The sequence below is a fragment of the Giraffa tippelskirchi genome, chromosome 13 (genome assembly GCF_054371585.1).
Source record: "Giraffa tippelskirchi isolate mGirTip1 chromosome 13, T2T-mGirTip1v1.2.pri, whole genome shotgun sequence".
NCBI lineage: Eukaryota > Metazoa > Chordata > Mammalia > Artiodactyla > Giraffidae > Giraffa > Giraffa tippelskirchi.
In genome coordinates, this window is record NC_137287.1 from 94,968,183 (window position 1) to 94,991,773 (window position 23,591).

General features: G+C 40.9%; 1 protein-coding gene and 1 pseudogene across 2 annotated transcripts; one reads left to right on the plus strand and one right to left on the minus strand.

Moving 5' to 3' along the window:
• Positions 1-4,206: 4,206 nt before the first annotated feature.
• On the plus strand, positions 4,207-12,809 carry SNRPB (small nuclear ribonucleoprotein polypeptides B and B1). 2 transcript variants are annotated; one of them, XM_081559057.1, is made up of 7 exons: positions 4,207-4,312; positions 6,965-7,116; positions 8,806-8,917; positions 10,364-10,516; positions 11,230-11,368; positions 11,698-11,823; positions 12,514-12,809. In XM_081559057.1, the coding sequence occupies exons 1-7, from the start codon at positions 4,310-4,312 to the stop codon at positions 12,522-12,524; spliced, it is 696 nt and encodes a 231-aa protein (XP_081415183.1). In that variant the 5' UTR covers positions 4,207-4,309; the 3' UTR covers positions 12,525-12,809. The 2 variants fall into 2 exon arrangements, with proteins under 2 accessions (XP_081415183.1, XP_081415181.1); XM_081559055.1 differs by having other exon boundaries at positions 12,658-12,809.
• A 1,082-nt stretch (positions 12,810-13,891) lies between these two features.
• Positions 13,892-14,158, minus strand: LOC145530972 (TP53-regulated inhibitor of apoptosis 1 pseudogene; annotated as a pseudogene).
• Between the last annotated feature and the right edge of the window lie 9,433 nt (positions 14,159-23,591).

Consider the following 23,591-nt stretch of genomic DNA (forward strand, 5'->3'; position numbering starts at 1 on the left):
ATATGTTTCTAATGAGCAGACATGTTTAAAAACAACTGGACTATATGATGGATCTTTTACTTTTATCTAGTTTGTTTCACTTTTTCTATTTCATATTCAGTACTTCCATTTCATTTAGTTTGCTTTCCATTTTCTCCATCTCTCTTTTTTTTTAAAGTGTTCTTTCTTAAGCCTTTATCAAGTGTAGCAGAAAAGCTTTTGTATACATATATATAAATAATATGTATAATATATATTAGAAAATTTATGAATTTTTGCCTAACCAAAAAAATTTATGACATTTTGATTCCACTTGTTTGACTTAGTATGAATAGAATGCTAGATTTCTAACTAAAAATAGATATGCAAAAAAAAAAAGGGTTACTGTGTAACAAAGGGAACCATAGCCAATATCTTGTAATAATCTGTAATGGAAAATAATTTCAAAAATAATATATGTGTATATGTATAATGGTATCATCTTGCTGTGCATCTGACACACTGTAAGCCAACTATACTTTAATAAAAAATATATATATTTAGAAAAAAATTAAGAAAAAAATCTTTTATGTGCAAATAAGTTCAGAAACACATCATCGGCTCAAAAGTACTATTTTTGTGCAAATTAAAGCAAATTAAGTAGATTAAGTAGTGTGTTAATCATACACTTTTATATAAAGTAAATCAAAAGTACCTTATTATGTTGAGTTAGTGAAAATAAAGATGAAACTATACCATGTGTACAAATAAACAGTATGTCTACAAACAAACTGTATGTTTGTAAACAATCTAAGAATCAGACATTGCCCTCTAAGGAAATTTCTAATGGTGAGAGAGAGCAAATAAGAATGAGTTAGAACTAATTTAGAGAAATCTAAGCAGTATTAGGGAATATGTCATTATTCTTTAATTCACCTTGTGAGGAATCAGAGTAAATATAGTCAATTCTAAGCATTTTAGGTGAAATCAAGCTCAAAATCACTCATTCATTTCAAATAAAATTTCTTATTGCTCCTTAGAGATATTCATATGTAACAGTTGATATATTAAAACAAGTACAGACTCAAGTGTTCTCAAAAGGACCTTCTTGGGATAACTTAGAGTATATCTAAGAGTTTATGCAAAATCAACATAAAAATTATTCATTCATTTCAAACAGCTTCAGAAGTACTTTGTAAATTTTATGTATGCAAACAAGCTCAGAAAACATACATTCATCTCAAAATTTCCTGCTTCCCTCAGTCACCAGGGGGAGCTCCTCAGGCCTGGCACAAAGGCCCCTCTTTTCCTCATGACAGACAGAAGCTGATTTGACTGCTGCCAAAAATCTCAGCTCTCTGTCCCCCTCCAGAGGCTGAGTCCTTATTTCAGCTCCAGAAACTACTCTCCCATTTGAGAAGCTAAGACCCCACTCCCCACACCAGAAGTTAAAGACCCCGCTTCTCCATCTAGAGGCTAAGTTCCCACCACATGCTCTACTGGCTAGGTCCACACATCCCCTTACAGAGGCTGAGCCCCAGATTTGGCTGCAGAGGTCACCTGATGCCACAGAGACTACATCCTGCTTCTCTCATCTGAGCGAAGACTCTGCTTCTCCATCCAGAAGCGAGGTCCTCAGAGCTCTCATTAGAGGCTAGGTCCACACTCTAGCGGCTGAGTCTGGACTTTGGCTCCACAGGCAGTCCCTAGCTCTCACCCGAGAGGCCACACCCCTGCTTTCTCTCCAGAGGATGAGAACTCACTGCTGGCCCCAGAGCCTGAGTCCCTATCCCTCTTCCAGAGGCTGCGTCCCCATTTCAGATCGAGTCTAGTGTCAACTTGTGCTGATAGTGACTGTCCCCATATTCTGCTTCAGAGGCTATATATGTGCCCCTTGTCCCATAGTCTTAAGTTGCTACTTTTCCCTGCAGAAGACAAGTTCTTACATTCACAAGTACTTTTAATGGGCTGCCAACAACATTACTGGAACCAGAGCCAATCAGCAATCTTCCTAGTTTCCTTCTCCTTAAGGTGAGTTAGAGTGTATTTAGTCAAAATTAAGCAACATATTAATAAATACAAGCTCAGGATCAGACATTGTTTTCAAGAGTAACTGTAACTTAGGCAGTTAGAGTATAGCTGGTCTAAATTAAATTAAGTCAATGTATGTGAAATCAAACTCAAAATCACTCACCCACTTATAAATGAAATTTATAAGCTTCATAAGTGATATGTAAATTTTATATGTACAGACTTACTCAGAAATACATATATGACACAAATATACAATCCCACATCACTCTACCTAACCCTCCAAACTGGATGTAATTATTTTATATCAGGTTAATCATGTTTCCATTATGGCTTGTAATTGCAACAATCTTTTACTTTTTGTCTGGCTACTGATTGTGAAAACTGATAAATGTCTTCTACTATTGTGATTTTTGCTTAATACAATAACTGCATCATGATTAGTCAACAGAAAATAGTAGAATTCTGTATCAGTAAAACTACCATTTAATAGAAAAACCTGTAGTCACTTTTTAAAATCCAGATGCATATCACAATTATCTTGGAATTTTTTGAAAAATACAAATGCCCAGGTATTGTTCTTTTTCCTTCAAAGCTCCAGAAGTGTTTCTAATGAGCAGCCATGTTTAAAAACAAGTGGACTATATGATTATCATTTATTTTTATCTAGTTTGTTTCACTTTTTCTATTTCATATTTGGTGCCCCCATTTCTTTCAGTTTATGTTTTCCAATTTCTCTGTCTTTTTTTTTTTGACGTTCTTTCTCAAGTCTTTACCAAGCATAGTCGAAAAGCTTTTGTATACATAAATAGTATGTATAATATATGCATATTTTAGAAAACTTGTGAATTTTTGCCTAACTAAAAAATTTGACATTTTGATTCCACTTGTTTAACTTAGTATGAATAGAATGCTAGACTTCTAATTTATATTTACTTAAATTCTGAAATACTTCCATGCATTTTGGCATCTAGAAAAAAAAGTCTAAAAAGTTTATTATCTTAGTGATTAAAAAAATTTGAATTAGGCTTGACACTTCTAATCCAATTCTGAGTATATAAAGAAATATTATGTTGCAAAAAAACAAGAAAATTATCATGTGATATAGTATTATTAACTAAAGTACAGATTTTGTCCAAATCTCAAAAATACAAAAAAAATTATGGAAATTCAAAATATAAAAAAGTTAAAACATTAATTTTATTTCTTTTTTATGTCTTTACCTGAATGGTCATATTTTCTGTAATGCATTGGAAATACATTATTTTTTGTGTGTGTTAGGACATTTTAGTAAAGGTTATTATTGAAAAAAAAGTCACGGGACTGGATGGGATTGATTGATAAATTCATTCATTTAAATATTTATTAAGCCCCTGTTTTGTGCTAAGCAGTATTCTTCTAGGCACTACAGCAATGAACAATGCACAAAGAAAAATTCATATCCTTTGAACTAACATTCTAATGCGGAGGGATAATAAAATAACACATGTATAGTATGTTAGCAATTAATGTTAAGGAGAAAGGTGTTAATAAAACAGGGATGGGTGGGAAGGTTGCAGTTTTAAAAAAGGATGGACAGGAAAGCCCTCAGTGGGAAAATGTTACTTGAGCTTAATTCATGAACGTGAGGCTGTCAGCCGTGCACATACCTGGACGACTAACATTCTAAGCAGAGGCAACAGTACATGCAAAGGTGCTGAGCAGAAGCAGGTTGAGTAAATTCACGGAAAAGCAGGGGCTGTGGCTGTAGACAAGAGATGTAAGTGAAAGTCGCTCAGTGGTGTCTGACTCGTTGCGACCCCATGGACTGGTACAGTCCATGAAATTCTCCAGGCCAGAATATTGGAGTGAGTAGCCTATCCCTTCTCCAGGGGATCTTCCCGACCCAGGAATCAAACCGGGGTCTCCTGCATACAGGCAGATTCTTTACCAGCTGAGCTACCGCGGAAGTCCTGTAGACAGGAGAGCCGGGATAAAGTGCTGGGAGATGAGGACCGAAAGTTAACGGGCTGGAACGCGAGGGAATGAGTGGTGAGGGTAAAAAGAAGCAGCTCTAGTACCGACTGAAGCTAGGAAGCTGTCCAACAAAGAGGATCCTAAGATAGCACCGCCCGAAACTCCGCCCTGCTCTAAGCTCATAACTCAGCGCCTCGGCCGGAACTCAAGGGCCAACTCCGGAACCGGAAGCAGCTTTCTGCCCGACCCCATTTTGCCCGCGGTTGCATTTCCGGTAGCCGCGGCGGGAAGAGAGTTACTCGCGGGCTTCTAGGCCTCCGCGAAGGGGAATCCGGCTGGAATCCGAGCCATCAGAACCGCCACCATGGTGAGGAGGCGCAGACCAGCAGCACGGGAGCTCTTGAGTCTGTTGTGGGGTGGGACCGCGATTAACCGGGAAGGAGGTCATGGGTTTGCCGCTCAGGGGGTGAAGGCCCGGGCCGCGGGGCCTCCGTCTGGGCAGGAAAGACTCAGACCATGGTCCCTTGGCGGATTAGGGGAGGAGAAGGCTGGAAATAAGGGACCGAGGCCAGAGTCGCTTGGTGCGCGCGAGGTTAGCGCTGGGGCTCTCCAAGCCGCTGTGGCCTTAATGCTTGGGATCCCATAGGCGCTGAGTAAAACTTTGCGGCATAAATGTGTGTGGGGGGCTTCTGAGCAGGCACTAGCGCCGTAGAAGGACTGAGGGAGACCTGGTGAGAGGCTCAGACTTGTCTGAAGGGTGAGGGTCCGAGGAGTTGCGGAAAGAGGTGGAAGGGCTTGTGGCCAGAAACAGTCTTGATTCTGGTAGATGGGGAGGAGGAACGAGGATGAGTGAGGGGAGGAAAAGTTCAACTCTTGCTTCAGCATACATTTGCGCTTGAATATGCCTGACTTTTCAGGCCCTGGGGCTACACAATGAAGTGTTTCCTTTCTTCAGCGAGTTCACTCTTATTTGGACACACGGGTAACATAATTCGGAGTGGTAATTAAGCATTAAGTAAAAGTAACGGCGGGGGGCGGGATAAGAATGTTTTCTAGACTCGGTGATGCCTGGCAGAGTCCTAAAAGACTCAGGCTTTCCCCCAGCGAAAATGGGAGAGAATAGTATAGATCCGAAGGACTGCAAGAACAAAGCGTGAAGGGTAGCACTGTTGAAAGTTCTTAGAGGGGAAAGGGAAGAATGGGGTGGGAGGAATTGGCAGGAATCTGGTTATTAAAGACTTCACATGCTATTTAATTTTGTTGGTGGTAAGGGATGCCATTGAAGGATTTTTAACCAGCCAAGGGACACGTACTTATTTGTGTTAAGAAAGATAACTGTTCTGTAGCTGTTATATATTGGGCGAACCGGAAGCAGGGAAACCTAAGTAGGATGTTGTTTAGAGAGTTGATTGGAAGAGTAGGCACTGGATTCAGGCAGACTAGCTTTCAGCACAGCTTAAACTCTTACAGCCTCATGACCTCATCTGTAAAGTCTGATTTTAAGGATTAAATGAGATAAGTAGTGCTTGTGGCGGTGCCTGCCAGTGAGCACCCTGTGTGAATTAGCTGTAGAAGACAGATGTTATTGTAAAGGTTTAGACCCTTGTGGTTAGAAGCTGTGATTTCAGTTTGGTTGAAATGGTCATGTAAAAGAAACTGCACGACAAAACTCCAGGGTGACAGGAGTCAAGATTCTGATCCATGCATTTGTAGATTCAGAAAACCTGTGCTTGTCCAAGCTCACAGAGATGAATAGCAAGCACAGTGCCTGCTACCTCAAAGGCTCTTGGATGAGTTAGGACTGGTCAGACTAATGGGAGGCTGATATAACAAATGCCAGGTCGTTTATTCATAGAGAGAAATGTAGCTGCCAAGGGCACTTGACAGTTCTCATTGTGAGGTCTATATACTCTCTCTATTTTAGCAGAACTACATTTGAAGCCAGGCCGTGAAGCAGAAAAGGTTGTTGGGTTAAGGAGTATAGCAGCTTATATATTCTTATTATGTGTTCAAACTCATTAGCACTCTGACTACTAGAAAGTTTTCCGTTTCTGAATGTAGTCTTGGAGACACACTAACAAATTACTGATTTGGGGATTCCATTCTCCTCTTCCAAGCTGATCATCTCCTTTCTGATAACAGGCTCTTCATTGATTGGGTTCTTAGTGCCGGTCCCATTCCAGCTCTTTTACTCAGTCTTTTTAATGGGATAGTGGTGTTCCACAGCACTGGAGTCACCTGTAATCTGCACAGTGGCAGGTGGCCACTGTTCTCTAATATGCATGGGTTTCAGTAGTTTGGAGCCATCTTACTCTCTCACTTCTGAAACATATACAACCCTCAATTCAGTTCAGTCGCTCAGTCGCGTCCAACTCTTTGTGACCCCGTGGACTGCAGCACACCAGGCCTCCCTGTCCATCACCAACTCCTGGAGTTTACTCAAACTCATGTCCATTGAGTTGGTGATGCCGTCCAACCATCTCATCCTGTCGTCCCCTTCTCCCACCTTCAATCTTTCCCAGCATCAGGGTCTTTTCAAATGAGTCAGTTCTTTGCATCAGGTGGCCAAAGTGTTGGAGCTTCAGCTTCAGCACCAGTCCTTCCAATGAATATTCAGGACTGATTTCCTTTAGGATGGACTGGTTGGATCTCCTTGCTGTCCAAGGACTCTCGAGTCTTCTCTGACACCACAGTTCAAAAGCATCAATTCTTTGGTGTTCAGCTTTCTTTATAGTCCAACTCTCACATCCATACATGACTACAGCATAGACAAAGATATACAATATAGACAAAGGCAATTGTTATATGAAAAAGATGATTTTACAGGAAGGGAGAATAACAGGTTAGGTTTGAAAACAGGTGAGAGAATTCCCAGGAAATGGCTGTGGTTGAAAGATAGAACTGAGAATACTGAGAAAGACAAACAGAAAAGAAGGCTGCAGCAGAAGTTTTAAGGAAAGACAACAGGTTCGTGAGTCCAAAAGAGCTGAGTCTCATTCCTGCTCATTTCTCCTTGCAGACCGTGGGCAAGAGCAGCAAGATGCTGCAACACATTGACTACAGGATGAGATGTATCCTGCAAGATGGCCGTATCTTCATTGGCACCTTTAAAGCTTTTGACAAGCATATGAATTTGATCCTCTGTGACTGTGATGAGTTCAGGAAGATCAAGTAAGGAGTGGGCTGTGGGGGGAGGGGTTGAGTGGATGGGGAGTGGATTGGGTGGGTGGGCCAAGTGATAGGCGGTGACTAGCTGGCTGGTTCCTCTCAGTTTTAAAATGGAGAGTTTCTTAAATCTCTTTCCTTAGTCTTGCTCTTTACTTTTAGCAGAGTACAAGTTGTAAGGAGGGCTGCCAGGCTTTTTATTTCTCTGACTTTGTGTGCCCCTGGGTACTGGGGTAAAGGGCTCTCATGTTCTCCCCACAGGTGTGTAAGGGGGGAGAGCTTGATTTTCTGGCCTCATTGCCTATTTGTAAAGCTGTAGCCTAAAGGGCTCTCACAGTGCAGCCTGGTCTGAAACTGCTTTAAGAAGCCTCTGACCCTCTTCAGGGTAAGTGCTCAACTCCCCTTGTGGGTTTGGGGCCAGTGATTTTTGTTGTCATTTATAGAAACAATTGGAGAATACAGTCCCATAATTTGTTAGATAATTCCCTTATCTTAGGTCTCACAGATCTTAAGCTTCTAGCCTAGTAAAAGATGTGGTCTAGTGTTTCATTCTGTTTTACACTCAAGGCATCTTGAGGCCCAAAGAAGTTATGTAATTTCCTTGACCATTCATCTCTCTTTTGCCACTGGAGTGTCCATAGTATGTTGCCAGTGGCTGTCAGTTCCCTTTGATTCTCTTTGGGACTTTTGTTTTCTTTGTGGCATGAGGTCAAGAAGTATAGGACAGAAAATGTAGTGATGGCTGAGTGCCAGGTGCACATTAGAGAGTGGCCAACATTTTTAAATGAGACTAACTTTATTCTGGTAATGAAAATGTGCCCCTTAGAAAATATTTTTTGAAAGTACATAGAAGTATATGAGAAAAAACTTATGATACCCAGAAAGGTTGTTTTTTTTTTTTAATTGTGAAAGGGCAGTACATGCTTTTTTTTTTTTTTTAAAGAACTATAGATAAGTTTTAAAAAAGAGGAAAAAGTGACCACCTACAGAAAATTTATATAAAATGTCATTAAAATGAAACCTTTAAGTGATTTTTAAAAATCAAGGTATTTTGTATTTCCTTTAATTTTAGGATATTGGCTTTGACTTTCCTTTCCCTATCTTGTTGCAATTACTTTTTCCTAGTCTACCTCGTTTATATTTTGCTCATCCTCTTCTGCTTGTGGCTATTTGGAGATTTGTTTTTGTTCTTTGAGGATAGAAGTGTAATTTCTATGTAGCTAATCTCTTAACCTTTTCCTTTTTTGGCTTCTATTTCTAATGTGAGGTGAGAGACAGAGTTACAGTTCTGTGGGGTTGAATTAATACTAGAAGGATACTGCATGTAAGTAGAGTGAATGGGATTCAGTTGACTTGAGGAATTGTTTTGACTGCCTTCCTGACATTGTTAAGGCCTTAAGCTGAAGGAAGAAAAAGGGTAATGGCAACAAAGAGTTGACTGAGGAAAGGCTTTCACAGTGGCTTTGTGAGTGAGCCAGGGCTGGGCTTTCTTGACTCTTGTCCTGTCTCTTGGTCTGTGCATCCTCTTGGCATGGGACACAAGCATCTAATGGGGGGAGGTTACAAGTTTAGCCTGTCAGTAGATTTAGTGTAAAACAAGTCTTGGAGGGCCCCTAGGTAGGTGAACATGAACTTTACCCTTTTTCTAATGCTTATTTTTTTTTTGTTTGTTTCTTCTCCTAAACCTGTCTTTAGACCAAAGAACTCAAAACAAGCAGAGAGAGAAGAGAAGCGAGTCCTTGGTCTTGTGCTACTTCGAGGGGAGAACCTGGTCTCAATGACAGTAGAGGGACCACCTCCAAAAGATGTAAGTCAGAACTGAGAGCCAGTGCAAGGCCAGGAACCTTGTGCGAGGGAGGCGCCGCCCTGAGCTGGGCCCTGTGTGGGGTTTTCTGTTTCATTGCAGTACTCACAGGTGTCTTCTGGTTTCTGTTGCCCTTATACAGGTAATAAACCAGAATCTTAAAGAGGTTACTTTGCAAGTCAGGAGTAAGGAACTAGGATTTGAGGGTTTGTAACTTGAAAGCCCTCTCTTCCTTAGTTGATGTACATAGTCAATAGAAGAGGCACTTAAGGCCTCCTGGATCAGTTCTTAATGTGATGACAGTCTAGTTGGACCATAAAAAATTGTAACTCCAAACAATAGAATACATGTATATTTTTTGTATAATTATGGAATAATTGTTAATATTCGAGTTAATATTTAATTAAGCATCTGCTATTTGCCAAGCCCTTCAGTATTTAATCCATGTAACAGTCTTTTGAGATAAATTATTCCCACTTTATAGATAATGCAAATTGAAATGAGGTAACTCACACAAGGTGGCACAGCTGGAAGGTGGTGACACTGTCATTTGATTCCAGGCAGTCCTGGTTCATTAGCTTCAGCCTCCCTTTAGAAACAGAAGAGGCTTTAGAGAATTGAACCAAATTTGTTTTCCCTTTTTCGTTTTAAGACACTGTTTGTTAAAGGGATAATCTTGTTACCTTGTTCTAATTTTTGTCCACATGTATATATGTTGGTTTTGTTTTTTTTTTTTTTTTACTTGTAATAGGTATGTATCATTCTGCTTTTTAACTTAACATTGTAAACATTTTTCCAGTTGCTGTATTCAAAAGTCATGTTAATGACTTCTAAAGATACTTTCAAGTGAGTACAGAGCAGTTTATCCTAGTTATTTCCTTCTGTTTAGACTTTTATATGCAGAGGATGTTACCATGTTTCTGATTCAAGGCATATGTACTATCCATAGCTTTGATATCTATTTCCAGTAGAATTTGCTATTCTAATGTAGCCAGTTGTAAACCTTCAGGACCACAGCCAGTTTTGTTAAAACCTCTTCATTGACAGATGAGGAAGCAGTACTAGAATGGTGGGCTTACTTGCCCTCTATCCCCACTGTCACCCACCAAGTGAGAATCAGAGCTGGGACTGGACCTCATATCTCTTTGTCAGGTCAAATATTCTGATCTAGCATAGACACCCTTTTGGGTGGAGGCTTGGCTGTTTGTTTATTTAATTTTCATAGGAATGCATATTGGTTGAGTTGTGCATGTTTCTCTTGACTTAAAACTCTTAGGTTATTTCAGCCTGCTAGGCATATAATCCTGGATGGAGGAGGAGTGGATAGTGTTTATAAGAAGGTGTTTTGAGGCCCTGTAAATCTGAGGGGTTCTCTTGGCAGTGATATTCCCAAGTGTACTTCTTATTCTCTAGACCACAAGCATATTAACATATATATTTATTCTTCAGACTGGCATTGCCCGAGTGCCACTTGCTGGAGCTGCTGGGGGCCCAGGGATTGGCAGAGCTGCTGGTAGAGGAATCCCAGCTGGGGTTCCTATGCCTCAGGCTCCTGCAGGACTTGCTGGGCCAGTCCGTGGGGTTGGTGGTCCATCCCAACAGGTGAGGAGTTGGAGCAAGGGGCACCATCTTCTGTAGTTAAAATAAAGGATAGAGTGAAGATCTGAGTCCAGAATGACCAATTAGGGTGTGATTGTCAAGCTATCAGTATTTCACTGTGTTTCATACATGGTTGGAGAGACAAGCAAAAAGGAAAGTTTGCTATTATGCATTATGTTGATGCTGTAAGAGATGCATGAAAAGTTTTTGACCAATTATATTAGAGTAAAGTATTTCCATGACAACATTTGAAATCTTGACCCTTGAACTATATGGAGGTTAGAAATGCCAACTCTGCAGGTGAAAATTTGTGTATAACTTTACAGTTGGCTCATTATGTCCATGGATTCAAGCCAAGTACTGTAGTATGTATTTAGGGAGAAAAATGCATATAAGTGGACCTTGACAGATTAAAACCATGTTCAAGGATCAGCTGTACTATAGCTTTTACAACCTATTGTCAGTCCAGTTTGAGCATGCAAATGCCTTACCTAATTTAGATTGGGCATCCTTAACTTAGGCCTGGAAAACAGGAATTGAACTTAAGACCATTCTTGATCTCCTCTGACATAATAGGTTTTGATAGGAAGTCTGATGTTTTGAGTTGTAGCTCAGCAGATTTGGTGTCTGCTGTTTCTTTACCAAGTTAGAGAGGAGAGAGGGACAGTGCATTGCACTGTACTGTTCTGCCTAACTTCTTTCCTGTGTCTTCCTAGGTGATGACCCCACAAGGAAGAGGTACTGTTGCAGCAGCTGCAGCTGCTGCCACAGCCAGTATTGCAGGGGCCCCAACTCAGTACCCACCTGGCCGTGCAGGTCCTCCACCACCTATGGGCCGAGGGGCACCCCCTCCAGGTGAGGAGCCCAGGAGGAGTCCATTGTTAATTGATAGAAGATGCCGTAGCTGGATTTATGATGAGACATAACCTTGACTGAAACTGATGATGAGTTTGTATAATTAAGCAGGATTACTCTGAGATCCAGCTTGGTTGACTGACTTTGGAACTAGCCAGACAAGAGCTCTATCTCTGGCTCAAGTCCTAGTGCTAGGAAGGACTGGGAGGGTGGAATGGTCCCTGTGTCTTAGAATGTGGTGAACAGTTTTGTACGTTTCCTGCTACCTTTTGTACTTTTCCTCCTATGATGGATACTTGAGCTGTATTCTTGGGACTTTTCTCTTGCAGGCATGATGGGCCCACCTCCTGGTATGAGGCCTCCCATGGGTCCCCCAATGGGGATCCCACCTGGACGAGGAACTCCTATGGGCATGCCCCCACCAGGGATGCGCCCTCCTCCCCCAGGGATGCGAGGTAAGTGCCTGGAGCAGTGGCGTTGATTCCCTAGAGCTATGTTGGGTTAGAAATTGGAGAAAAGGTTGGGTTTTAACCATACCTTATGGGCTTTTATGCCTTAAGTTTAGGGAAGTGAACACTTAGAGGACAGCTTTGTTCAGAAAGGAAAGAGGGAACAAGCATTTCTTAAATGGACCTTACCTCCCTCTTAGAATAGTGAGAACCTCCCTGTACACTGTACTTCCAGTGTCTAAGGCAGTGTTCTCTGGTCACTGTGAAATAGTGCATTTTGTTGCACGACCAAGAAAAGTCTTAGCCCCTTGGTTTGGGAGTGGCTAGTAATTAAGGAGGGGCTCTGGGCTTTGCTGTACTATTTATTATGGATATCTGTTTAACTCCAGTTTGAGAAATGCTGATGTAGATCAATTCTCTTGTTTTATAGGTGAGAAACAGGCCCATAGAGAGCTCAGTGTCCAGGCCAGTGTTCTTTTCATGAAGCCATAGTGGCCTATAAGTTAACCCGTGGCCAAACTGGCTGATCACTGTATTTGTAGTTTTCCATTACTGAGCTTTATAAGCATAGGAGCCCATGGCCCCAGAGAAGTCCCCCTCTGATCATTTGGTAACTGCCGGGTGTGGGAGGCTGGGGTAGGGTGGGGATTTGAGTTGCAGATCAGGCACTGACTAAACTTCTTACTCTTACTTCAGGCCTTCTTTGACCTTGGCCACAGAGTTATGGAAGTAGCTCCACAGAGGCGTGGGCCCGATTCTCCAGGGCCGCGTTACCACACCTGTTTGTTTGTTAAGCTGTTGTTCGCGGAGTCTCACCGGATTGTCTGGTTTCCCTTACAGGGCCCCCTCCCCCGGGAATGCGCCCACCAAGGCCCTAGGCTCATCTTGGCCCTCCTCAGCTCCCTGCCAGTTTCCCGTAAGGCTGTACATAGTTCTTTTACTTCCTTGTGGCCTGTGACACTAGTTTATAATAAACCCTTTCTTTAAGAGAATATTATAAATACACCTAGTATGTTTATTTTCAGACAAACCATTGATGTATTGGGTGCTTGATAAGAATCAGGAGGGGTTGCCTTGGAAAAACTAGCCCTAATCCTTAGCTGTTTCCCTTGTAAAATACCGTATTTATTTGCAGGGATGCACAGCCTCATTCAAGAGAATTACAAAATTGCACTGTAACCAGACATTTTCACCTGTTACACTGGCAAAAATAATTTTGTTAAAATTAACATTAATACTGTATTGGTGAGGATTGTGAATTGGTATGTCCTCTTTGGAAGGCACTAATCAAGATAACTTCTTAAGCAGCACTTTATTTTCTTTAGAAACGAAATTTACAGTTCCATCTTAAAGTTGAAAGTTGGCAACAAGTCTTTACAATTTAGGATCTTCCTCCATAGCCTCTCTAAAGATCTTAATTCCTAAACTACACCATGAACTCTGAAATGGTGTTCACCACACCATTCTCGAAGTTTTCACATCTTAATGTGAGATCTGACACTTCTTCTTAACGAATGGAACTGTTAAAAGCTGTCTTCCTCTTGGCTAGCGCAGTCCACCAGCAATGTTAACAATTAATTTACTATTCAAAAACAAAACTACTCTCAAGCATTGCTTGAAACTGTTATGCTGGGAATCCTTTCCAGAGCATTCACTCCCCAAGAGAAAAAAGAGATCCTAACCAGTTGCTTCTACAGACAATAACCCTAGTTCGATGTATGTAACGTAATGTCCTTTGAAGCATAACTCAAAAGGTCAGGAATCCTTGGTCATCCTGACAAACTTAACAGCACTTACATACAAGATACATCTAAAACTGATCCCAGACCAAGTATTGCAACCATAATCCCAAGTAATTCCATTATTTAGCACACAAAGTTCCTTCTGAGTTGCCAGAGCTAGCTAGAAGCAAAGAGTGATGGTTCATCATCTTTTACAAGTAAGAAAAAAGCAAGAAGGAAAGGAAACTTCTTCCTGAATTTATCAAATTGATGGCTGTCTTCATATCTTTAATATCATCGAGAGTCCTCAATTTCCTGAGTTGAGGAGTCCATTTTCAAAGTTAGTGTCAAGATCAAGAAGCACTTTCAGGTTTTTCTTTGCCATGGCCCAAGAACTCCAGTCCTTCAATAGGAATCTCCTCCTTTATTGCTTTCTAAACACACTGCTGGTAGCACTCAAAGTGGCCAGTGCGTGGGTCCCTGGAGCCATCCCCCTTGAGGAACTTACTGGCAAACCAGCGATTGAACCACCAGTTGCATTCAGCTTTCGAGTTGGTGCAAGCCTCCCCTACATTGTTCACAATGTCAGTGTCCGTGGTGGGTGAGCAGTGCTTTATCATTTTTCTACAATAAACTATGAAACAAATAACTGAGACTTCCCTGATCCAGTGGCTAAGAATCTGCTTTCCAATGCAGGGGACAATTCCTGTTTGGAGAACTAAAATCCCATAGGACTTGGGATAAGCCAGCCCATGTGCCTCAACTGTTGAGTCTGCATGCTCTAGAGCCTGCATGCCACAACAAGAGAAGCCTGTGCACTGCCAAGAAGACCCATCGCAGCCAAAATAAAGTATGAAGCAAGTAATAAAAATGGAAACAAATCCTATTGGAAGAGGAGCAGTTTTGGTATAACTTTCTCCTGGGGTCACATGCATGTATATAATCTGATTTTTGAGTTGTCGGGTATCAATTTCTTCTACCCAAAGTCTGTTTGATAGGTCACTAAACAGTACTCTATTAGTACATCAAGCTTAAAAAGGCTACAGAAATAAAGTGAATACTTTAAAATTACTGCATGGGATGGAGGACCATCCTAAATGTAAAAGAGAACTTAAGTGAAAAAGGTGAGACTACTGTTGTAGTATGGAGGTGTTTGTCCAGGGAAGTAAAAGTGGTTCAGTATAAAAACAATCAAACGTACCAAGTTAATAGGACAAGAAAACTATGATCATCTCAGTAGATGCAGAAGACATTAGATAAAATTCTAACACATGACATTAGGAATAGAAGGGAAATTTATAAACATGATACAGGTATTTTTTTAATGAAAAAATGTATAATGAAAGGTTGAAAACTTTACCCTTAAGATCGGAAATAAGTGTCCCCACTTCAACCACTGCTATTTAAAATTATACTGGAAGGTCTAGCCAGAGTAATTAAGGAAGAAAAAGCCAAATTGGAAAGGAAGAAATAAAACTTAACAGATACAATGCTATATGTGGAAAATCACAAAGAATCCATAAGAAAGCTCCTAGATGCGATAATTGAATTCAAAATTGCAAGGTATGAGATTGCACGTAAATTGTATTTCTATATACTATCTATAATCTGAAAAGTGTCCATTTACAACAGCATCCAGGAGAATAAAATACTTAAGAACCAATTTAACCAAGGTTGTGAAAGATTTGTATGCTGAAAATGAAGAACATCCTGAAAGAAAAAATGAAAATACCTACCATATTCATGAATTGTAAGACAGTATTAAGATGGCTGTATTTCCCAAAGACATATAGATTAGATGCAATCTGTAACAAAATTCCAATAGTTCTTTTTGCAGAAATGGAGAAGCTCATCCTCAAATGCTATGAAGCTGCAAGGGACACTGAATAGCAAGAACAATCTTGATAACTCCTTAATTTCAAAACTATAAAACTTGAGTAATCAAAACTATGGTACTGGCATAAGGATAGGCATAGACCAATGGAATAGAATTGAGAACCCAGAAATAAGCCATTGCATATTTGACCACAAAAGTGTCAACACCTTTCACTGGGAAAAGGATAGTCTGTTTGACAAGTGGTGCTAAGACAATCGGAAAACCACATAGAAAAGAATGAAGTTGGTCACCTGTCTCACTTCATATATCACTCATTAATTCACAGTGGTTCAACAGGCTATAAGAATGAAGAAAACAAGTCTTGATGACCTTGGGTTGCATTCTTACATTTGACACTAAAAGCTCAAGGAAAAAAGAAAATGGATTTCATCAAATTTAGAAATTGCATCAAAGGACATTATCAAGAATGTGAAAACCTAACTTACAGAATGGAAGAAAATATTTGCAAACCATATATCTGATTTGTGTTTAAAATCCAGACTACTAATTGTATATAAAGAACTTTCAAAACTCAACTATAGATAAACAGCCCAATTAAAAAGTCAACAAAGGAATACACATTTCTTCAAAGAAGATATACAAATGGACAACACATGAAAAACTTCATCATTGGTCATTAAAGAAATTAAAATCAAACCCACAATGAGATATCACTTCAACCCACTAGGATGACTTTAATGAGTAAAAAAAGCTGGCAAGGATGTGGAGAAATACGGCATTACTGGTAAGAATGTAAAATGTTGCAGCCACTATGTAAAATGACTTGATGGTTCCTCAAAAAGATAAGCTGGAGAAGGCAATGGCACCCCACTCCAGTACTCTTGCCTGGAAAATCCCATGGACGGAGGAGCCTGGTAGGCTACAGTCCATGGGGTCGCTAAGAGTCAGACACGCCTGAGCGACTTCACTTTCACTTTTCCCTTTCATGCACTGGAGAAGGAAATGGCAACCCACTCCAGTGTTCTTGCCTGGAGAATCCCAGGGACGGCAGAACCTGGTGGGCTGCCGTCTGTGGGGTCGCACAGAGTCGGACACGACTGAAGCGACTTAGCAGCAGCAGCAGTAGCAGCAAAAAGATAAACAGAATTACCGTATGATTCTACTCTTAAGTATGTATCCAAGAGAAATGAAAATATATGTCTACACAGAAACTTGTATACGAATGTTTGTAGTAGAATTCATAACAGGCAAAAGGTGGGAACAGCCCAACTGTCCCATCAGTGGATTAATTGATAGGTAAATTGTAGGCTGTACATTCAATGGAATATTATTCAGCCATAAAAGGAATGAAATATTGATACTGCTACTACTTGGATGAACCTTGAAAATGTTCTGTTAAGTAAAAGAAATTGATCTCAGAGAGACAGCAGTGAGCACCCCTGAAGAGGGATCTTATTTCCCTGCCCAGGAATTGAACACGGGTAGCCTGGATGAAGGGGCTTTCCAGGTGGTACTAGTGGTAAAGAACCCATCTGCTAATGCAGGAGATATAAAGAGATAAGGGTTCAATCCCCTGGAGGAGGGCATGGCAACCCACTCCAGTATTCTTGCTTGGAGAATCCCAAGGACAGAGGAGCCTGGTGGGCTACAGTCCATAGGGTTGCAAAGAATTGTACGTGACTGAAGTGACTTAGCACACACACACGCAGCCTAGATGAAAACCAGGAATCCTAGCTAGTAGACCACCAGGGGCTAGAGGTTAGAAGCAAAGTTTCCCTCTTACCCTTTTGAAAGAATGTTTTCAGGAGGCAGAAACTGAAAACAGGTGCAAAGTTTATTATTTGAGACAGCATGAGATGTGGGAGAGCACAACAGAGAAACAGTTTATTTAAGACAGGTGGATGAATCTAGAGCATGTTATACAGAGTGAAGTAAGTCAGAAAAATAATGTATTAACACATATGGAATCTAGAAAAATGATATTGATGAAGCTATTTGCAAGGAAGGAATGGAGATGCAGATGTAGAGAATGGACTTGTGGATGCAGTGGGAGAGGGAAAGGGGGACAAATCAAGAAAGTAGCATCAGCATATATATATACTATCAGGTGGAAGATGGATAGCTAGTGAGAAGTTGCTGTGTAGCTCAGGGAGCCCATTCTGGTGCTCTGTAATGACCTGGAGGGATGGGATAGGGGGAGAGGAGGGAAGGGTTGTGTGTATAATTATGGCTGATTTGTGTTGTATGGCAGAAACCAACACAGCATTGTAAAAATTTTTTAAAAATTTATATATACTGTGTGGTGTTAAAAGATACTGCAGACAGACAAACAAAAAACTGAAGCAAGACAGAAATACACACCTAGAGAGACAGTGTCTGGGCACCCTCTACTGAGGCGGGACACAGAATAGAGGTGATTTGTTGTTCAGTCGATCAGTCATGTCCGACTCTGTAACCCCATGGACTGCAGAATGCCAGTTTCATCTCCTGGAGCTTGCTCAAACTCATGTCCATTGAGTCAGTGATGTCATCTAACCATCTCGTCCTTTGTTGTTCCCTTCTGCCTTCAATCTTTCCCAGCATCACCCCCCCACTTTTTAAAGCTTTTTTATTTTTCCACTGTGTCTCTCCCTCCTTGATCCTCCCTCTACTTGTCCTGGTGTTTCTTTTTTTTTGTTTTTTGGCTGTGCTGGGTCTTCATTGCTGCCAGACTTTTCTCTAGTTGCAGTGAGCAGGGGGGTACTCTCTAGTTGCAGTGCACTGGCTTCTCATTGTGGTGGTTTCTCATGTTGCAGAGCCCAGGCTCTAGGGTGCGTGGGCTCAGAGATGTGGTTCCTAGACTCTAGAGCACAGGCTCAATAGTTGCAGTGCAGAGGCTCAGTTGCTCTGTGGCATGTGGGATCTTCCTGCATCTTCCTGGATTGACTTGTGTCTCCTGCATTGGCAGGTGTCTTCTTTACCACTGAGCCACCAGGGTAGCCCTTCTTCCCTTTCTGATCCCCAAGGAGCCTTCCTCTGCATGTGCAGACAGGGAAGTTTCCCTTGACCTCAGGAGTGGTCATCTTATCTCCACTTTAGCAGAGCTCAGCTTCTGCCACTAGCTTTGTCCTTGGAGTGTCTGGGTGAGAAGAAAGCTCCAATTTTACTCCACTTGACAAGCACCATCTGTCTAGTCCAGGGGCCTGTTTATCTCTTACCTCAAAACTAGACCCAGCAGAGCATATATGGCTCCTTTTTGTTTTTAGTTTGCAATGTTCTTTTTTTTAAATTGAGATATTTGTTGTTGAAGTTGTTATTCAGTCACTAAGTCACGTCCAACTCTTTGTGACCCCATGAACTGTAGCACGCCAGGCTTCCCTTCCTTCACTATCTCCTGGAGTTTGCTCAAACTCATGTCCATTGAGTTGGTGATGTCACCCAACCATCTCATCCTCTGTCACCCCCTTCCCCTCCTGCCCTCAATCCTTCCAGCATCAGGGTCTTTTCCAATGAGTTGGCTCTTCACATCAGGTGGCCAAAATATTGGAATTTCAGCTTCAGCATCAGTCCTTCAATGAATATTCAGGGTTGACTTCCTTTAGGACTGACTGGTTGATCTCCTTGCTGTCCAAGGGACTCTTAAGAGTCTTCTCCAGCACCACAGTTCGAAAGCATCAATTCTTTGGCACTCAGCCTTCTTTATGGTCCAACTCTCACATCCATACATGACTACTGGAGAAACCATAGCTTTGACTATATGTACCTTTGTTGGCAAAATGATGTCTGCTTTTTAATATGCTGTCTAGGTTTGTCATAGCTTTTCTTCCAAATAGCAAGCATATTTTAATTTGGGACTGCAGTCACCATCCGAAGTGACTTTGGAGCCCAAGAAAATCTGCCACTGTTTCCATTTTTTTCCCATCTATTTGCTATGAAGTGATGGGACCGGATACCATGATCTTTGTTTTTTGAATGGTGAATTTCAAAGCCAGCTTTTCACTCTACTCTTTCACGCTCACCAGGAGGCTCTTTAGTTCCTCTTCACTTTCTGCCATTAGAGTGGTGCCATCTGCATATCAGGTTTTGATATTTCTCCCAGGAATCTTGGTTCCAGCTTGTGATTCATCCAGCCTGTCATTTCACATGATATACTCTGCATAGAAGTTAAATACGCAGGGTGGCAATACAGCCTTGACGTATTCCTTTCCCAATTTTGAACCAGTCCGTTGCCCCATGTCTGATTCTAACTTGCTTCTTGTCCTCCATACAGGTTTCTCAGGAGACAGGTAAGGTGGTCTGGTATTCCCATCTCTTTAAGAATTTCCCACAGTTTGTTGTAATCCACCCAGTCAAAGGCTTTAGTGTAGTCAATGAAGCAGAAGTAGATGTTTCTCTGAAATTGTCTCACTTTTTCTATGATCCAGTGAATGTTGGCAATTTGGTCTCTGGTTCCTCTGCCTTTTGTAAATCCAGCTTGTACATCTGGAAGTTCTCCATTCACAAACTGCTGAAGACTAGCTTGAAGAATTTTGAACATTACTTTGCTAGCATGTGAAATGTGTGCAATTGTACAGTAGTTTGAACCTTCTTTGGCATTGCCCTTCTTTGGGATTGGAATGAAAACTGACAGTCTTATGTACCTCTTAATTTGTTACACCTTTATTGCCCTTCCCTCTTTCCTGTCTGTGTTGGTAGCCATGAGTTTGCTCTCTGTGAGAGAGTGAATCTGTTTCTTTTTGTTATGTTCACTAGTTTGTTGGATTTTTTTAGATTCCACACACAAATGATATCATACAGTATTTGTCTTTATCTGATTTATTTCACTTAGCATAGTGCTCTCCAAATCCATTCATGTTGTTGCAAATGGCAAAAATTCCTTCCTTTCTATATCTGAATAGTATTCCTTTATATATACATGCATATGCTATATATGTATAATATATATACTACATCCTTATCTGTATCTATATGAAAGTGTTAGTTCCTCAGTTGTATCTAACTTTGCAACCCATGGACTGTAGCCTGCCAGGCTCCTCTGTCCATGAAATTCTCCAGGCAAGAATATTGGGGTGGGTTGCCATTCCCTTCTCCAGGGGATCTTCTCAACCCAGGGATCAAACCTAGGTCTCCTGTATTGCAGGCAAATTCTTTACCATCTGAGCCACCAGAGGAGCCCCTATCTGTATCTATATGTCTGTATCTATATATACCAGTTCATTTGCCGGTGGGAAAAGAAACCTAGTTCAAGGGAAACGGAAATGGATGGTAGAGTTTCCACTCTATACCATTGAGAACTTAAAATATTTAACAGTGTAAGTTCATTACCTAGTTTAAAAAATTAAGTGCATTTTAAAAATTCAGAATTGTAAAATAATGAGTGTACTTAAAAAAGTAAATCCACCAGGAGGCAGCATTGCTCTGTTAGGAAGAAGGAAGCAGCAGATATGTGCTGCTGCTGCTGCTGCTAAGTCACCTCAGTCGTGTCCGACTCGGTGCGACCCCATAGACGGCAGCCCACCAGGCTCCGCCGTCCCTGGGATTCTCCAGGCAAGAACACTGGAGTGGGTTGCCATTTCCTTCTCCAGTGCATGAAAGGGAAAAGTGAAAGTGAAGTTGCTCAGTCGTGTCCGACTCTTAGCGACCCCTGGACTGCAGACTACCAGGCTCCTCCGTCCATGGGATTTTCCAGGCAAGAGTACTGGAGCGGGGTGCCATTGCTCAGTCTTATTCATGGATGCTGGAATTGTGGGTTGTTGTTTTTTTCTCCCTAATACTCTGTATTTTCTAATTTTCTACAAAGACCTATACAGAAATAAAATACACTTAAGGAAAGAAGGGAGTGTCAAGCCCTGCCCGTTTTTGGCTATGTCTGTATGTATAAACTCCTGAAAGTAGGGTTACCGAGGGAGAGTGGGGCAACATTTAAAAAGTTGATAGATATACCAGGTAGCCCTTCAGTGGTATTACCCTACACCCTTCACAATGGTGTATGTAGGTGCCCATAGTGTGTAGTTACAGTGTTACATCTTATTCAGTTTAAGTTAAAAATAGCTCCTTGTTTTAATTAGTATGTATTTAGCTAAAGGGACACTAGTTACATTTTCATATATTTAAAAGTAATTTACATTTATTTTTCAGTAAACTACTTCCTTCACTCTACCAAGGGCTGGAAATTAGTCCATGTTGTTTCCAACTTTGTGCACTGAACACATGCTGTTGAATGAATTAGTGATGAGCAACTTTTCTAAGCTCACTTTCCTCATCTGTTAAGTGGGAGTATGTCATCTTCTTGTCTCATGGAGGGCAGCATTGTGCCCTTCATCAGCTTTGATTTGGGTATCTGAGATTGATCTATCTGTGCACCACAAGTGTTTGAAATGATTTATTATAGACATAGTGAGGTTTTCTGGGGAGGCAGGGCAGGGTCCCAAACAGGTCTGAAAATGTTTTGAGAGAGCAGAGTGGGGCAACTGTCCTATTTCACTGTGGTTGTTGGGGTATGGGATGCTGTGGTGAGGTCCCCTAAAAGGGCCAGGGCATGTATAGCTTGAACATCCGGCAGGTGCCAAGGGAGGGTGCACATAGTTTTCTTATGAGCTTTGAAGCTGTCAGCAGTCAAAGAGCAAAAAAGAAGTGGGCCTTGGTATGACAGAACCTTATCTCTTGTTGTTTAGTCATTAAGTCGTATCCGACGTTGACTCCATGGACTGTAGCATGCCTTATATCACTGAAGATTAGATGAGGTAATATACACAATAAGCTTGCCATAGAGGAAATGGTCAATAAATATTTGCCATTATTATTGTTATTCTTGATTCTTTCAATTCTAGCTTCATAAGAAGTTTTTTTCCCTTGTTTTTTCATTTTGAATATAACCTTAGAATTTTTTTTTCCTACTGATCTGCTGTCACTGTAGATCTCATTATAGAGTGAGATCTATAGTGACAGTATTGACAAATCTGCTTACATATTATATGGCTTACTTTGAACCATACTTACTTTGAGTCTTTGTTTCATCCCACTGAACCAGGTACAGTGCTTTGCATGGAGTCTAAGAAAGAAAATACCTGTTTCCAGAATCCTCATATTGAACCCAGCCCAGTGCTGAGTGCTTCATATATGTCATGTCTGGGAATGCTATTTGACATGAATGAAAGAGAATATCCCTGTGGTATTGGCTGGGGAGGCTGGTTGGTAAATCTGAATATGTGTGTATCTGTTCCTAGATAAACACCCAACAGAAATTCTCACATATGCTCACAAGAAGACATGTACAGGAAAGCACATAGTGACTCTATTCATAACAGCCAAAACTGGGAAGTACCCGAAGATTCACTGACAGGACATAAATAAACTTGTAGTATATTCACACATTGGAATATTGCACATCAAGGAGTATGAAAGATACATGGTAAAACAACGAAATATGGATGAATCTTCTATAAAAATGTCAAGTGACAGAAACCAAAGACCAATCACAAAATACATATTGTGTAATTCCACTCATATGAAGGACAGAAACTAATCTTTGCTTCTGCAATCTAGGGTAACATTTACCCTTAAAGGGGGCACAAAGGGAGTTTTTAGGGTGCTTGGTAGTGTTCTATTTTTTTGATCTGAGTGCTGGTTACCTGGGGGGGTTCAGTTTGTGAAAATTCAAGAAGTTTCATATACAAATGCATTTCTGTGTCTATGTTAAGCCCCTAAAAGAAAATCCTCATAGGGGAAAATCTGAAAGGAACAAAATATTAATAGAATTCTTTGTACTTGATGAGTTAATATCCTTGAAGGTGGAGAAAGATAATAAATAATAAATACCCAAGTAAATAATTGCTTTGGAGAAAAGGATGAGGTCTGAGTTGCAGAGTGCTGTGAGTATGGTGCTATTTAATGAAGTTGGTCAGAAAAGTCTCTACTGATAAAGAGCAATTTGAACAGAAACCTGTTGGATGTAAGGGAGCAAGTCATGCAGAAAAGATTGGGGATCGAGAAGGATTCCAGATGGAGGGCACAACAACTGCAAAGGCACTAAGGTGGGAGTGAGTTTTTCAGAGACTATCAAAAAGGTCACAGGCCACTTATCAATTGATTTCAGTTGTTAAGGTTTGTCAGTGGAGGATACTTGAAGAGACATTGCAGGAAGAGAGGGCTTTCTGTCCTGGTTCTGCTGTGCTTTAGAGGATTTCTGCAGAGAAAGTGACTTTAAAAAAAAATTTTTTTTTTAATTGGAGGATAAT